This window comes from Pinus tabuliformis, chromosome 2_1 (genome assembly GCF_031772625.1).
Source record: "Pinus tabuliformis cultivar Carrire ecotype Pingquan chromosome 2_1, CPIR1, whole genome shotgun sequence".
Taxonomy (NCBI): domain Eukaryota; kingdom Viridiplantae; phylum Streptophyta; class Pinopsida; order Pinales; family Pinaceae; genus Pinus; species Pinus tabuliformis.
Genome location: NC_142299.1, coordinates 333,183,642 through 333,201,964, shown reverse-complemented (window position 1 = coordinate 333,201,964; position 18,323 = coordinate 333,183,642). Strand labels below are relative to the sequence as shown.

The 18,323-nt window shown below is 35.1% G+C and overlaps 1 protein-coding gene across 1 annotated transcript; it reads right to left on the bottom strand.

Annotated features, from left to right (window-relative positions):
* Positions 1 to 295: 295 nt before the first annotated feature.
* Positions 296 to 2,661, bottom strand: LOC149200190 (disease resistance protein Roq1-like). The gene is made up of 3 exons (XM_089402630.1): positions 2,095 to 2,661; positions 900 to 1,986; positions 296 to 740 (listed from the first exon to the last, which is right to left on the bottom strand). Exons 1-3 carry the CDS (start codon positions 2,634 to 2,636, stop codon positions 378 to 380), a joined length of 1,992 nt encoding a protein of 663 aa, XP_089258756.1. The 5' UTR covers positions 2,637 to 2,661; the 3' UTR covers positions 296 to 377.
* Between the last annotated feature and the right edge of the window lie 15,662 nt (positions 2,662 to 18,323).

Here is an 18,323-nt window from a genome sequence, read left to right as displayed (position 1 = left end):
AAGCTGTGGAGGTTCGACAAGCTGCCGAAAGAATCTGGCAGCCTCTCCAATTTCTCGCACCGAGACAAGTCCAAGCTGTGGAGGTTCGACAAGCTGCCGAAAGAATCTGGCAGCCTCTCCAATTTCTCGCACCCAGACAAGTCCAAGCTGTGGAGGTTCGACAAGCTGCCGAAAGAATCTGGCAGCCTCTCCAATTTCTCGCACCGAGACAAGTCCAAGCTGTGGAGGTTCGACAAGCTGCCGAAAGAATCTGGCAGCCTCTCCAATTTCTTGCACAAAGACAGGTCCAATTCCTGCAACTGCAAAGGTGCCTGCAAGATCAAGCATTTCGAGTGTAAGAAAGATGGGAAAACCGTGAGGAATAATTGAAGACCCTTTTATGCAATATCGATAGACAAAAAGTTTAGATTTACCTGCGATGTGCCTTGCCATAATGTTTTCAATACAGCGCCCCGCACTTTCAAAACCCTTAAATTCTTAATTGTAATCCAGGAAGGTAGACAAGTGTAGGGACACTGACGCCAAGAAAGCCATGAGAGATTTGGCGAATGCACCGGCAAAATACGATCTAGCAGATGTCCTTCAGTCACAACAAGTTGAAAATTCATGACATCACGACGAAGAAAACAATAACATATATTTTCCAGCCAATTGCGAAGCTTCAAAATCACGCGGTTCCCCAATCGTTTGGTTCGATGCCCCTCAGCGAGCAGCCGAAATCCGCGTGCTTCGGTTAAAACCTGTTCATTCGGATGGAGAATCAAGAAACTGTATACAGCTTGGTATGGTTAAATTTAATTATTTTGAAGGTGAAAAACGATGGAGAAATTGAAAACTGTATACAGATTTCTATGGAAAAAGGTTAACTATTTAAAAAGTTTGAATGATTGAGGACGTACAGAGGAGTATTTGTGCAACCATTCATCAATATCCCCGGTGGGACGCCAAAGACGGCGCGGCGTTTCTTCCTCTGCAATCTGTCTTCCCAAGTCTCGCAGTTGATCGTGCATATGTATAACATTTTTATCATCGACTTCAACTAGACATTTGCCCTCTAAATTTGTAAGCCCCACCAATCCGTTCCAGCCTGACGCGTCCCAAACTGCTATGGCACTTGTTTTGTTTTCCCCTACGAAGCAAAACGCGATATCTAAAAAGATCTTCTGCTCCTCTTCGCTGAGTGCGTCGTAACTGATTTTTAATCTCTTCTTTATATCAGGTGAAACTTTCATTTGAACTTTTGATTCATTAAGTTTAGCATCCCAATATGATTCAGGTTTTCCAAAGAGAAGTGCCCCAAGCACTTTCAAAGCTAAAGGCAGTCCATCGCATACTTGAAGAAACTGATCTACAAGATTTTCAAATCCATGGAGTGGATTGGTTTGACAAAAGGCGTATGAACAAAAGAGCAGTTGCGAGTGTTGTCTAGGAAGGCCTGTTAACTTATAAATGCACAACTCTTCCACTCGTGACCTTTCCAGCACATCTTTATACCGAGATGTAATTAAAATAAAGCTATCTGGACTTAAGACATCTTTAACTGGTAGAAGTGCCTCTAGCTGATTATCATGATCTATGTCATCTAAAATTAACAAGACATGAGCAGATTTGAGATGCTTTTTAAGCATCCCTATACCTTCATGAATGTTATTTATATCCACTTCTCTTTGAGTCAGGCCCCTCAGAAGCTCCCTTTGCACCAAATGTAATGCCTTTTCTTTAACATCTGCTAAAAAAAAGGACTTACTGTACTTGGAACTCATTTTATTGAAGAGTTCTAAAGCCAACGTTGTCTTCCCCATTCCACCAAGGCCGACTATGCCCGCAACCTGGATTTTTCCAGTCTGCTGTTGCTTCAAAACTGTAGCTTCAAAATCTGTGACTTTGTCATTTAAACCAGTGGGATGTTTGGCCACATACAACCCTGGTTTTCTAATAATTTTACCCACTCGTTCAACGATCTTATCTATCATGTGCACCTCGTCACTAGATATTCACCCACAAAAACACCAACAGAAAATAAATAAATAATTGAAAGCATAGGGCAAAGTATCATATATAGTGTATACATAGAGAGGGGTTTGGAGGTCTCACCCGTTAAACTTGCCGTTGAGATCAAACCCACTTATGTCTGCAACAAAGGAAAGAGCATCTCTCCACTTCTGAATAGTGGCGGGATCATATCGTAGCTTCTCTTCTTGTGTTCGAGGGTCCAACGTTGTCTTCAATTCGAGCTTGTGCAAGCTGGTAGCATAAACTCCAGTTTTGTTCTGATCTGTCCACCTAAGATCAGCCGGGTTGACATGGTAAAAAACAGGGATAATTGGAGCCCCAGACTGTCGCATGAGCAGGAGCTCATCTAAACACCAACGGGATTCTGCATATTTCGGTGAAAAGACGGCAACGTGGACGGAGGCGTTTCTAATAACAGCTTCTAATTGAGAAGGAAAAGGTAGTCCTTCCTGCAAATCCTGTTGATCTAAAAAGGGTGTTAATCCACCTGAAAGAAGAGCACGGTAGAGATGGCCGGCAAAGTTCTTCTTCACTTCCCCACGATGGTTGATAAACACATCGTATTTATTAACAGCAGCGGTGGAAGAGGAGGAAGCACCATCCGAAGATCTCTGATTTTCCATTTCAATTTCTTCGATTTCACAGGGGGTTTGGTGTGCCATTGCCAATTGTTCGACGATTATACGAACTGGAAGAGAATGATAAATTGGATGCCGCAAAGCTCTGGATGGTTAATGCAGAGGGAGGAGACCACTTTAGGAGTTGCAGAGGCATGAAAGTGGCGAGTGCAGAGATTACATAAAGGCTGCTTGTAGAGGCAGAGGGTAATAGAATAAGGAAAATATTTGATTTGCAAGGCCATGAACCGCGTCAACCTTATCTGCTTTGCGTGTGGGGTCCACATTGCTAATCATAGACACAGGCTGGAGTCTTATGCAATTGAGTGTGGGACCCATAATGCTCTGCGCTCTTTCATTTTACTTTTCCATGGTTGCAGTAAGACTTGAGCTGTATCCATATACCCAGACGTGTGCACCATCCCAGAAAGCACAATACGCGTAAAAAGCAGAACCCGACAAAATGGTGAACACGAAAGCGTGTTCTCCACTATGAATCTTATGGAATCCAGCTTGAAACGCATCTATTCAAACAGGCAACCACTCGCATGTGTCAATCAAATTGATATCTCTGCAAATTTTCCAGCTAAAAAGGGTTGCATACAGAATTAGTCAGAAGAAATAATACACACTTTTCACATTAAGGTTCGAAAAAATTTATGGGAAATACACCCTTTCACGCGGAATATTGAAAACTTAATCCATTAGAGTTATATGTTATTTTGTATTATTAAATTGAGAAAAAACTTGAAAAAGTTATAATTGAATAGTAACCTTGTCTCAGGAATAGTTAGAATAGAGATTGAAATTATTTTATTTTTAAAATTCTACGTTTATTTATAAATATTATATAAAATTATTAAAATTTTAAATATTTTTATTAAAATAATTTTAAATATTTTAAAGTTTGCATATTAAAAGTTTCTACATTCTAAGATTAGTTTTTATCTTTAAAATTTTCTCTATACCTAAGTTAATAGCCACAAATAAAAATCTCACAAATAAATGCCTTAAGAGAAGTCAAACTCAACCACCCCAAAATAATTCATATAAATGCACATGTAAGTACATGAATTATGGCATTTAAATTCATCTTTTAAGAGGTCTCTTAAAATCTAGATGATTATTCATTTTTATTGATCGGAGAATCCACAGTTTCAACATCTTTATACCAACGTTTCAAATCCCAAGTGGGATCCATCATCAGGGTTGAAGAATGATGATACAAGAAGAGCAGAAAACTTTTAATAAATACTAATGAGGAGGAATAATAATAGAGAACATAGAGTCGGCTTGGGAATTTTTAATTTTATTTTATATATTTTTATTTTATTTTATATATTTATATATATTTTATTTATATTTTATTCTTATTAATTATTATAAATAATTAATTTTTATAATAAATATTTAATTAATATTAATAATATTGTTGTTATACATGTAAATCATTATAAATAATTAATATGTTTACAATAAATTAATTATTAAACCTAATGATCATAATCATAATTTCTGTTATTCATATTAGTTACTAATTCTTTAAACAAAGATGATATTAATAATTAAAATATTAATTAATCAAATTAAAATAGAATGAAACTACATTCATAGAAATCAATTATTATAAATAATTAATTAATATTGTATAATAAATAATTAATTATTATTAAATATTATTAATAATTAAATATAATAATAATTAATTAATTAATTATTATTTATATTTAGTTGAGACTTTTCATATTCTTCTAGAATGAATAGTAATTCATAATACCATTTATCATAATCCTAATAGATTTAAGTTTAACATAAGTTATTATGATGCAAATTTCACAAAAATTACTAGATTGGTAACTATATGGCTTCATAGTAACATGGGCACACAAACTGCACTTAAATAAATTATTATGATTAATATTATTCTTTAAGAGCTTCATTTCTATTTTATTTTGAAACATAAAATACATAATTAGAACAAAACTATAGAGGCTACATGGTTGATTTACCTTGAGAAAACCAAACCACTGAGTTTTGAGAAATGGGTTCAAAACATCCCCTTATTTAAAGAGTTCGGAAAAATACTAATCTTACTTGTTAGTTGGGAAACTAGGACATACAAAGCATTTAAGACATAGAGTAACAAATCAAGTTCAAGAAACTAATTAGATGAGTGCCTTGTAGGAAGAAGTAACTAGGACTTTGCCTTGTAGGAAACTAGGTTTGTCTTAAGATAAGATATGATAATATAGTGTAGGCTTATAATAAATCTAGAACTTATAAAAATGGAAATAAAACTCATAGTTGAAAAAGATGGAGTTAAGGGTGAGCACATATATAACACCCCTTTTTAAACCCTGTGTTTTGTGATATGTAATTAAGACAAATAATGCTAGAATGGTCACTGTGGGTATTTTAACAAAATTAATTTGATGTAATTTTTATTTTTTATTACATATATTGCTAAAACTAAAGAAGAGACAACCTAGTATGACTCTTAATGCTTCAGGGAACAGTTGTAAGGGGGATCTAGGAAGTTTCCTACCTTACCTGAATTCAATGTACTAAAATTCTGGTTTGATATTTTAACCACCCAACTACTAGCAATTGTGGGAAGGAATTATGGAAGTCTTACTAAGCTACTCTAGGAGTAGGGGCTCCATACCCAATGTGGAGACTTCTAAGGGACCACGTAGCTCGAGGAGGAACCTTAAATTCTCATGTTGGGAGTGTGTGTGGGGGAGAGCAGGGTAGAGGATAGTGGTGACAAGTGTAAGCAAAATGTGTGTGTGTGAGAGAGAGAGAGAGGTGTATGCTAGTGAACTATTAGAATTTTTGAATAAAAACCAGAAACACATGTGGGTTGAAAATGTGACTTTGCTTGGGGGTGACAAAGAATCATCTAAGCATTACAAACTTGCGTGAAATTCTGGACTACCCAATTAGTGATGGAATTCAATGATGAATTTATCAGCCTAAGCTAGAATTCCAAAAGAAAATTTTAAGAAATATTGTTGAATATATGCACAAAAAACACTAAAAATGGCTCCCTTATGCTCTGTAGACCCAAAGTGGTCACATGATGAGAGATAATAAGGCCTGGCTCTGTGGTTGAAAGACAACATACTGAATCTTTGTGTATGAAGGAGAGTATCCTTCATGTCCTTCCTCTTGAGCCATCAAATCTAGCTCGATGGTGGCTGTTAGCTCTGCTACATTCTTCAAAATCCGGAGGCCCAAATACCAGCTTGGCCGTGTGATTTTGCTCAAGAAAGAGCCCGCAGCAGTCATTTTCCTTCTTTCTCTTTCATTCCCCTTACTCTCCCTTAACCCCGCCACCTCTGCTTTTCCTCCCAAAATTCGACATGAGCCCCGTTTCATTAAGCCCCAAAGAGCTAAGCCTGAAGCTCCATAGCCCCGTCACCACATGACCCTGCGCCTCCGTAGTCATAGCCGCCTTTTGATCGCAACCGTTGATTGCCGCATCGCGATCTAACGGTCCTCGCCTCATTCAACGAACCATCCGCGCGTTTATTTCTTCCACCGTCCGATCGTTCCCGCTGTGATCGGACGGTATCCGCTTTCCCCACTGCCATAACCCAACCACCCGTTAACTCGCGAGCAAGGTGGTTTTAATCCCGTCACATCTGCCACGTGTCGCCTGGTGACTCGTATCCTAGCCTGCATACGGTTACCGCTCACCTCCGAAAGCGGTGCGATAAATACCACCCACCGCCGAAACCACTTACCCCGCACGTTAACTCCCCATGCACCTTTTTCGCCCAATAGCCGTTGGATCTGCCCACCCGAGATCCAACGGCTCGCGATCGCTTCGCTCCCGTCTCCTGCCGATTTCTCCCGCTGAGTCATATCTGCCATCCATCTGTTTCATCCGACGGCCAATCCTGTTCCTCTAATCAGATCTTCCACCCGCCATGCTGTATGCCACCCTTGACTGTTCTGTGCTGCCAAAGGATGAAGGCGATCGTTTACCAGTACCCTGAGCAGTTATTCCGCAACAACTGCATTTAACAAGGAAGGATGGCCAAGAAGTAAAAGTACAGAGTGTGATCAGCAAAATGCATTTAACAGTTATGGGATCTCATCCCATACGACACTCCAGTTACCTGAGAGGACAACAGAGCATCCGAGAAGATCATTTTTGTTCACTGAATGCAGCAGATTGTAACAGAGACTCCATCAGAGAGTAAAAAGCGGTTGGTGGTCCATTATGACCCCTCCACGCATAGAATAGCAGAGCATTTTTGTAAAGAAACTCCATATATACCCAGAAAACAGATGTAATCAGGGTTGATGGTTGTTGTTTTGATGTAAGGTTCAACTTCTAGAGACTGTAACTACTTTGATACTTGCAGCGTCTGATCTTTATTTTCAGCTAATACAAGCTTCTTTTGTTGCTAATTGCTCACTTTCCATTTCTGCTCTGTTCTAGGTTGTGCTTGTTATGCATTTTTTCATTGTGCTCTTGATATTTAGCATTTGAGGGGCTGTCATCCCACCTCTGTGTTGGAATCTAGTATGTATCATTGAATATGTTATGCAGGTTTCTATTATCTTAATACACCCTTTTCACATTAAGGTTCGAAGAAATTAATGGGAAATACACCCTTTCACGGGGAATATTGAAAACCTAATCCATTAGAGTTATATGTTATTTTGTATTATTAAATTATTATTAATCTGAGAAAAAACTTGAAAAAGCTATAATTGAATACTAACCATGTTTCAGAAATAGTTAGAATAGAGATTGAAATTATTTTATTTTTAAAATTCTACATTTATTTATAAATATTATATAAAATTATTAAAATTTTAAATATTTTTATTAAAATAATTTTAAGTATTTTAAAGTTTGCATATTAAAAGTTTCTACATTCTAAGATTAGTTTTTATCTTTAAAATTTTCCCTATACCTAAGCTAATAGCCACAAATAAAAATCTCACAAATAAATGCCTCAAGAGAATTCAAACTCAACCACCCCAAAATAATTCATATAAATACACATGTAAGTACATGAATTATGGCATTTAAATTCATCTTTTAAGAGGTCTCTTAAAATCTAGATGATTATTCATATTTAGTTGAGACTTTTCATATTCTTCTAGAATGAATAGTAATTCATAATACCATTTATCATAATCCTAATAGATTTAAGTTTAACATAAGTTATTATGATGCAAATTTCACAAAAATTACTAGATTGGTAACTATATGGCTTCATAGTAACATGGGCACACAAACTGCACTTAAATAAATTATTATGATTATTATTATTCTTTAAGAGCTTCATTTCTATTTTATTTTGAAACATAAAATACATAATTAGAACAAAATGATAGAGGCTACATGGTTGATTTACCTTGAGAAAACCAAACCACTGAGTTTTGAGAAATGGGTTCAAAACATCCCCTTATTTAAAGAGTTCGGAAAAATACTAATCTTACTTGTTAGTTGGGAAACTAGGACATACAAAGCATTTAAGACATAGAGTAACAAATCAAGTTCAAGAAACTAATTAGATGAGTGCCTTGTAGGAGAAAGTAACTAGGACTTTGCCTTGTAGGAAACTAGGTTTGTCTTAAGATAGGATATGATAATATAGTGTAGACTTATAATAAATCTAGAACTTATAAAAATGGAAATAAAACTCATAGTTGAAAAAGATGGAGTTAAGGGTGAGCACATATATAACACCCCTTTTTAAACCTTGTGTTTTGTGATATGTAATTAAGATAAATAATGCTAGAATGGTCATTGTGGGTATTTTAACAAAATTAATTTGATGTAATTATTATTTTTTATTAAATATATTACTAAAACTAAAGAAGAGACAACCCAGCATGACTCTTAATGCTTCAGGGAACAGTTGTAAGGGGGATCTAGGAAGTTTCCTACCTTACCTGAATTCAATGTACTAAAATTCTGGTTTGATATTTTAACCACCCAACTACTAGCAATTGTGGGAAGGAATTATGGAAGTCTTACTAAGCTACTCTAGGAGTAGGGGCTCCATACCCAATGTGGAGACTTCTAAGGGACCACGTAGCTCGAGGAGGAACCCTAAATTCTCATGTTGGGAGTGTGTGTGGGGGAGAGCAGGGTAGAGGATAGTGGTGACAAGTGTAAGCAAAATGTGTGTGTGTGTGTGAGAGAGAGAGAGAGGTGTATGCTAGTGAACCATTAGAATTTTTGAATAAAAACCAGAAACACATGTGGGTTGAAAATGTGAATTTTCTTGGGGGTGACAAAGAATCATCTAAGCAACACAAACTTGTGTGAAATTCTAGACTACCCAATTAGTGATGGAATTCAATGATGAATTTATCAGCCTAAGCTAGAATTCCAAAAGAAAATTTTAAGAAATATTGTTGAATATATGCACAAAAAACACTAAAAATGCATCACATGAACATTTGGCTTGTCTATATATAGTCAACCCCGAAATTGAAATTTTGATTAATCGTTTCAAGGTTAGAAAACTTATTAATTTTGTTTGGGTATGGAAGTTTCGACCCAATGCAAGTACGTTATTCAAGCAAAGGTGGATTTAGGGGCTTTCAATATGGATGTTATTACAAAGTCATCCTCATCAGGGATGGGTCTTAGGTTCTTCGTCATAGTTAAGAATGGGAAACAAGAACCTCTGAGCCCTAAAACTTTCTTCTTAGCCTCAAAATCCAAGGAACGGCCCTGAACCACCACATATGACCTCTGTACGACATCATTCACCTCCATGTGACATCATGACTAGATTATTTGTACTAGGAATGGGTCTCAACATTTAATGAAGCTCAAGGGAGGATAATAAGGGCCTTTTTTTATCGGTGAAGCTTCTCATGCTTGTTGTAGCATTTTTTGGTTTCGATTAGATAGAATTTTCAAAAAATGTTAAGTTAGGATATGGACATAACAATAGTGAATAAAATCTTAGTTTAAAAAATATTTTGATGATGATGTCCATATCAAAGAAAATGTTAGGTTAGTTGGTCTAAAAAATGAAGGCAAAAAGAAAATGTTAGGTAGAAATAAAGCAAACAAACTCTAAAAGTGATTAAGTCCAAATGCCACTAGTCTGTTTCTATAAAATAATGGTTATGTGCAGCTTGTTTTTAAAATGCCATAACCCGTGACAGTCAAACTGTTTAATCTTGACTATTTCATGCTTTAAATTTCACATTATAGTTAGAGAATAAAGATTTGTCCAAACTATTTAATCTTGGCAGATCAATAGTTAGGTAGAGGATAATAAGCTGCTCATCAGTTTAATCTGAGCCCTTGGAAGTTACAAGGGTAGATTTAGATAGTTTATTTTGTTAAATAAGAAGAAAGGATAACGGTTTGCTAGCTTAAATGCACCCATTAAATGAAAAAAAATAATAGGATAAGCAAAGGGTAAGCAGAGAAAAGTTGCAGAAGTTTAATGGTTGATTGTACAAAATGTACATTTATCATGTTTCTATGCTCATGAGGCAGTTACACACGAAGCAAATGAAGGACTACAAGTCAATTCATTAACCTCCCTCATCCTCATTCATTCATATATTTGCTAACTTCCCCTTCATACATTCATATTCATCCATTTTCATAAAATCCCTTTTCCTATGGTAAAAACCCTTTTTACCTAGGAAAAGTAAAAACATCATGTAAAATTCCCTTTTTACCATATGAAATCCTTTTTTTTTACACAAAAACAGATAAAAACATCCTTGCCCTAAGTATTGATGTATATATAAAAAGTCAAATGATTCATTTAAAAGCATTCATACTTAGCCCATTTTCCCTTTTTACATATAATTCCCCTTTTCGCATAAATTTTCCCTTCCGATATATTTCATATTAACATTGACTTATGTATTAAATCCTTAAGAATTTCCCTTTCCCGTATTATATAGTTCCTTTTAAATAAATATCTGAAAGCCCTTAGTTTTGTTTAAAAACTATGTATTTCGTAATATATCACATCGCAATATCGGTGGGACCGCGGGCCTCTAAACATGCATATACAATAGTTTTATTAAATAAAACTATGTATAAACATATATCGCATCGGCGGGATCCAGAATCCTTTAAAACGGGCATACACCCCCGCATTGTGATATGCGATATACAGACCCGAACCCAAGGTCATTCTGTTTCGTGTCCATTCCCATCACAATTCCCCTCCAATGCATACATCCTCCGCCATTTGCGATCTCCGATTGCGATGGAGCCCGGACTTGACGCTGCATATATTATAACCTATCGCAATATCACATCTGCCCCTCCATCGCAGTCCTATTTATACTGTAACCCTTTGCGATATCCGATCCCCGACTGCAATTAGGACCCGGACCCGACCATATATATGTTACAGTCTATCTCCACATCACATCTGTCCATTATTATATGCCTTTGCGAAGCGCTTACCCTCGGCCACTCCGACTGTGATATCCGATTTAAAATCGGACTCAATATCATTTATCCGTCCAATTCCATTAATTTTCAAGTCCGCCATATGCGATTTTTAAAATATTTTCTGTGTAAAATCGATTTTTTGATTTAAACGTAGAAATGACCCAAAGCCTCCATTTCACCCCTAATCATTGTTTTAAACAAGATTAAGCCATTCTCGCCTTAATTAATCCTCCATACTCTTTCCGCCACTGTTAATTTTTTTCGCCCGATAGTTAAAAGTAAGACTTTTTCTCCATTAAATGCATTTTTACACCATTTTCTTTGTTTTCCTGTTTTAACACAGCACAACCCAATAATACCTCTATGGCCCATTTAAGCCATCATTTAGCCTCTGATATGCCCCAGACTTCTTTTGATAACCTTTCAAGCCTCAGCAGAGCCATTATGACCTCCTTTATCGCCATACTTTTATTAACAAGTTTATGTTTTTGCAAGTTGGAAGATTATTGTTTTAGGCTTACAAATAAAAAGCCGAATAACAATTTGAAGACAAATATCATGACCATGTAAAATCACTTCACCCTGTAGCATAAAATCCAAGGCGATTTACTGTTGAAAAACACAGTTAAAGTCTAAATTGCACAGTAAGGGTAAAAGCGATCACAGTAAAGGTCATTCAGCCAGAGTAAAAGCATTTTAAACAGAGTTGAAAATATATCAGATTAAAGGTTAAAAGAAGCAATCGGCCAGCGTGAAGGATTCAAACAATTGCTCAGCTAAAGGGGCAAAATATCAGACAACTGAAGCCAGCACAACCTGAATAAAGGGGACAACAAGAAGCAGTTCAATAGCTGCCCCTATCTTCTTGCCATGAAGATCTTTTCCTTTCCTTAAATAAATCTTAAACAATTTTAGGATATTTGTAATTTTATTGTTGTATAAATAACTCCTTTTCTGAGTTGTAAATGGTTCGGAGTTGAAGATTCATAGCTCATTGCTTGTAAAGTTTTTGACTGTTAATGCTACTTTGAACCTGGAAGCCACCTTTGAAGGAAGCTTTTGCAGACTCTTGATGTACTAAATCTTTCTGGAACCTTAATACAAAGCAAAGGATTCTGAATATGGTCTTGCACAGTTTGTGTTATCCTGTAAGTTTTTCCAGTTTTTCAATCATTATGTCTTTCTTCATATGCTTATGACTTGCAGAGATATCTAGGTAGGAACAATTAGAGTTTCAATTGATTCCTATAAGCTCCTGAAGTGATCATCTATTAAGAGACTAGATTAATGCAACTGTTTGTGTAGCTAATCCCCTCTAATCAATAAATCATCAACATCTTGTGTAAGCATTAAGTATACTGCCTTGAACCTTTGGAACGTAGTTTAGGAGTTTTTCCAACTTGTGATTGTTATGTTTTATAGTCTGGAAAGTGTGATAATCATATTTTTTGTTGTCTTCTACTCACGACTATTTTGATCTATATCACTATGTAATTCTTTATAGCAACCCCTTGCTGAAGTATTAATATACCCCAAAGGATTTATTACTTCAATTCTTCATCTGTCTTCATTCATTGATCTTCCATAAATTTAAACCAAAAACCCCCCAAAACAATTATTTTAGATGCTTTGGCATTGGTATCCTAACCTAATACTATCTCAGAGGTACAACAATGTTCAAGCATTATGAACAACATTTATAACCCATCAACCATATTAGGCTACAATTCCATGAATGTGTCCTTGAAAAACTACATGGCACCCCCTCTAGTGTATCTCTAGCCTATTAGAGGGATATGAGTGCCATGATTAAGCCAAAACATAAGCCCTAAATAAGAATGTGACTTGGATCCACACAAAGAATGGTTCTTAGGACCATGATAGTTGTTATTTATCATTTAAGTGGGATGCAAATGGCATGAATATGTTTTGCATAACAGAAATATGTCTGATGGCTTAAACATGGTTAAGGGTGTAAAAAGAGGCTTCATCCATAATTGAACCTTCCTGAGCTTAAATTTCATGGTTAGGGGATGAAAACACAATGTAGGCCATAAGCCCTGAACATAGCTTATTGATCTTCATTTCCATATTAAATCACACTCACAATCCATAACACAACCACTCTTTGGGGATCTTTGGCATCTGAGTTTGATATGGATGTCATTAAGAGTTTTTAGACACTAAGGATTGACCATGAAGTCTTAACAATATTATAGGAAGGAAAATTAATGCCTTGAGGTATACTTGAATCTTCTCCAGTAGAAGAACCATGAGCAAGTCCTCAAACCAACACATGAGTCCATTGTAATACTTTGAGTAAAATATAGGAACCATGAGTAAGTTTCCTTAGGATATTATTAAATATTTATTTGGATCAAGAACCCTAAACAAATCCTTAATGTAATACACAACTCATTTCTAAGGCTTCTTTGTAATCCTTTAGTTGGGATAAATGCCCCATGAGTAATTTTTTTGCAATATAAATAATTTTAGGTTCAGACATGGTCAAAGGTGGAAATGAGGTCTGCACACCATAATTGACTCATCTCAATATTAAGCATCATGAAAAAATTGGAAACTCCAACATAGACCCTCACTAGGGGGTCTTTTTATATGAGTTGGATATAAGCATCAAGATGTCTTGTGCATTGTTGATGGGTCTTGGGTTTTTAACCATGATGATGGCATGAAATTACCAACCTTATGCCTATAACATACCCAACTCCCTTGCTAAGCCATAATACTAAAAATATAGCATTTATACCATTATGGTACATTCACATTAACATGAAAAAATAAGATACTTTGATATATGTAAAAATAAATCTATGCAACATGATGAAAATAAGCATGCATAAAAAATAAAATTGAAATATGTGAATGAATATTGTTAAAAAAACACATTGTGGAAAACCACTAAATGCAAAGAAAAAATTTAGCATTAAACTCAACACAATGAATACGAGCACATATTTCATAATTAAATTTCACAATTGGCTCTGTACCTAGGATTTTCCTCCAAAACATAGACTTTATCGATAAATTCCTCTCGATAGTAGTCCATAATCAAGCTAGTGTTATGAATCCACAAGGAAGTCTGGCTCTCATTTCTAGCCACTATCCACTCAATAGCCCAATACCCAAATTACTAACTCCTATAGAAATTCCAATTTGCTATCTTCCTTCCCCTTGCCCTACACAACTCAAGGAAGGATATATTCTTGTCTACAACATAGTTAATCAACATATCCCGCTAACATAGCCTCAAGACTAGGCCCAAAATCCTAGTAGAATCTAAAAGGGAGTCTCAATTCTAACATAGAAAGGTCGAGGAGTCTCAGGAAGTATCTAGAAGAAGTTTGGATTATTTCTAAGGTAAAGGTAAAAAAAATTGTCTTTTGTGCATGAGGATTGTGGAAGGCACTAAGAGAAGAGATTGGATTGATGCTTTAATAATAATGACAAGTTTGAAGTGCATTTTATACATCATGCTTGACATCAACAAGGCTTACTATCTAATCCATAGTTTGAAATGTTGGATAATATAACTAGTTTCGGTCTTTATAATGACCTTTGAAAACATGACATCGTATATTTTGTATGTAAAAATAAAAATAAAAATAGTTTTTTATTTGTAAAAGGCATGGGTTTCATGCTCAATTTTAGGTAAAAACATGTTCTTCATGCTTCTAGGACTTTCTAGGTCAAAGAAGAATTTTTGTCATGTATTATAGTCCCATTTGGACTCATTGTAACAAAAGAAAATAAATGTTTTTAAGTAAAGAAAGAAAAATTATCCTCCAAGACCAAGTCAACCTAAAACAAGGACAAGTCAGCTCAAAGGAAGGTTATCTAAACTCACATAAAGGTTATAAATAAGAAGGCATTTGACTCATTTGGAGTACTCACAACAAGTTCAATATGAAATTGAAGAACAAAGAAAAGGAAGTGTGAAGGGCTAGAAACCAAGAAGAATCAGCTAGTGAAGGAAGGAAGGACGAAGGAGGTCTTAAATCTTTCCACACGTGAAAAATATAGGGTTTTTGTTTGTTTGTTGCAAGGCTGAAAATTCTAGGTTGAAGGTGCAGATCTGAAGTGAATGCTGAGACCTATTGGAGGTAGACTAGAAGAAGGTTCAATCTTCATTGACATTGGAAAAGTTCATATTGCTTGAAGGAGATCTTATTGAGGGACTGACTTGGTGCTTGGGAGGAACTTTTGGCTTTGGTCTTGGGTCTTGGAAGTCTCATTTTGAATTGATTCTATAAGAAGAGAAGCATTCTTTTTGGGTTTGTAGGTTTTAACCCTATACAGAAACTATTTGCACACGAATTCTAAAAACAAAAAATAAATAATGACGAGAATATAAAACAAATACATAGATATTTTCCCTTAGATCCCAAAATCGAGACTACCAGATTGATTTGCATTATGTTTATTTCAATGTTACAATACATATATATACATTTCGAAGCATTATTCATAAACCCCAATCCATTAACCATAGATTAGAACATAACCATAGTTCCCTTGACCAGATTTACAAAATACCATGGGCAGAAAATCATCATGCCCAAAACCACGTGCAAAACCATAGGTAGGTATGCCCACCTAATATAGGGTCCAAAAAAATTTCTCAGGCTACTACGCCCGAGGGGTGGTTGTCACCCCCCCACCCGTGCAACTAGTTGTGGAAATAATATAACACAAACCTAACATTTTCCCCTTGGAGGGGTCTTTCCCTATATTAGAGCCTATATCTTGTGTACTTTGTCTGTTTGTGATATTCACTTTTTTGGTAATTACTTAATGAGCAAGAAATAAAGAAGTAATAAAAGACCAACTAACATCACAAGTAATTATCAAGTAAGGAAAGTCAAACATAATATACAAGTTTATCGATTTCCAACACAGTATCAGAGCTAAGGTACAAGAAGGAGATTGAAGATCACATCTTAGTTGGCACTCTCTTCTCAATGACAAGGCTTATGAATAATGGTTTCAAGTTCCTTAGGAACTTATTGAAGGCTTCAAATTCTCTTTTGGGATAGGGTCCCCAAGGTTAGTTTTGGGGTTAGTTTAACCAAATTTTGTAAAAGATTTTGTAAAGAATATAAAGTCTCCACGAAATGTGGATGCAGAGCATGCAGTTAAGTAGGAATCAAAGGGTATTTAACACCTTGTTTGGGTAAGTGATAGGCCGGTCTTGAGACTCATCCATAGGCCGCTGGCCATGGTATTGTATTGAAAAAGCTATATATATTTTAGTCATGGGCAGTAAAAAATGTAGTAGACAAGTCAAGATAGAGATTGTTTTGGGAAATGCTAAGGCAAGAAAGCTATGTTTCTTATACTTAGAAAATGGGGAAGGCTCCTACAACTGAGTGTGCAAGAGGCCTTGGTAAGTCTGCAGCTGAGTGTGCGGACCCCTGCAGTTGAGTGCGTAGGGTAAAAGAAGTTTGTAAACTGAACGCTGAGCTTATTAAAGACTAGTTTTGGGACAATTATCTGGCTTATGAGTATTATTCTCATTTTTTTTCGTGTTATATTTTATCACTCCATGATATGTTTTCTATGGAATAATGCATAAATGTTGCGTGAACCTACCGAATCTTTAATATTTATGCATGAACTGAGCAGTTATCTGTTTTTCACGAAGACAAATTTTGAATCTATTATGATTTATGTTGAATTGGGTAGATCTGTGCGAAGGCAGGTCTAGGGTTACTAATTGGTGCACGAAAGTGGAAAGTTTTCTTCTTACAGGTCTATAAAGTCTGATTGCAAACCTTCGCGAAGGTCTAGAAGCCGTTTCCTTAGAGTTTCAGTAGCGGGTCATAGAAGGATACAAATCTGCGCAAAGGCATATCTGAGCTACAAAGGCTTAAGATCACTTATCACATGGTCTTTGGATGCAGAAACTTGGTTCTAGCATCCCCCAATACTTCTTCGGGTGAGACTGTAGCCTGCGCTATGCAGGTTGTTGCCGAAAGGGCCAACAATTAGGGTTTTGTTGGTTGGCGCAAACAACTCTGAACCTGGGTCAGGCCCCCTTAAGCCAACATTCTCTGCCTCAACATTCGAGAATCTATATATTTTATATAAGTAAGAATTTGGATTATTTATACCATTTTCTATTCAAGATTTTGATATAAGGGTGATTTGACCTAATTTTTAGTATTCTCTAGAATATTTATAGATGATAATTGTTTAATATTTTCTGGTTCTTTGATATCTTAAACCTGAATCACTGTTCAAAGAAATTTTTTTTAGAGCTTTGAACATGTCAATGAAATAACTGAGTGTGTATTTTCTATCATGTGGTTAAGATTTAAAAATATCGAATCATAGTTAAACATTTTGTTGCATTTTACAATTCTACTATTTTTAAGCATTTGGTTGCATACTATGATGAAATCTACAATTCTACCATTTTTAATTTGAAAGTTGCTAACTTTTGGCATGGTTGGGTATTGCATTCATTCTAATAACAATTAAATGTAGGAATATGGTTAAATAAAAAATATTCTCCATGTCATTGTTATAATTGGAATCACCAAAATTGGTATTGATAATTCATATTATGTTGATCCTCCAAAAATCTTTGCATTTGTCTAATGTACACATTGGTTGTGACAATGAGGAGAGCTGTAGATTTTTTCTCCAACCCAAGGTGTAATTTTCTGTATAATGTTAATTATTTTTCAATGAATCATAATAATAGTAGGAATGTAGTTTAACATTTTATTTTTCTTCTCTCCTTTTTTTATTTCCTTTTTTTTAGTTTTTTAAGTGGAGATTTCTATTTTTTTCTTATTTTAAATATATTTTGAAATACAAAAATCAATTTATTTTTGAAATTTTTCTGAAGAGTTCAATCTAGTTTAGAATTTACATTTACCATATTTGCAAATTCTGTTCAAAGTTTGAATTATATATATATATATATCAAATCAATGAGGAAAAAAATCCAATATCCATTAAATTTTGAAATAAAATAGTTATTATGATAGGTAGATTAACCTTTCTCCCAATAGAAATCGTTACATCATCTGTACTCATGTTTATTTTTAAATAGAGCTTGCTAAGTTTTAATTTAATCATCGATAATTACTAAGTTGATGGTATGGATTTAACATAATCTTCTTAGTAATATTCATTAATCAAAAATTGAGATTCTACAAAATAGTTATGCTCTTTTTGATGTTTTTAATTAAATTGATTAATTAAAAAATATTGTACAAATAAGTGTCATATGAAATGATAAACTTAAC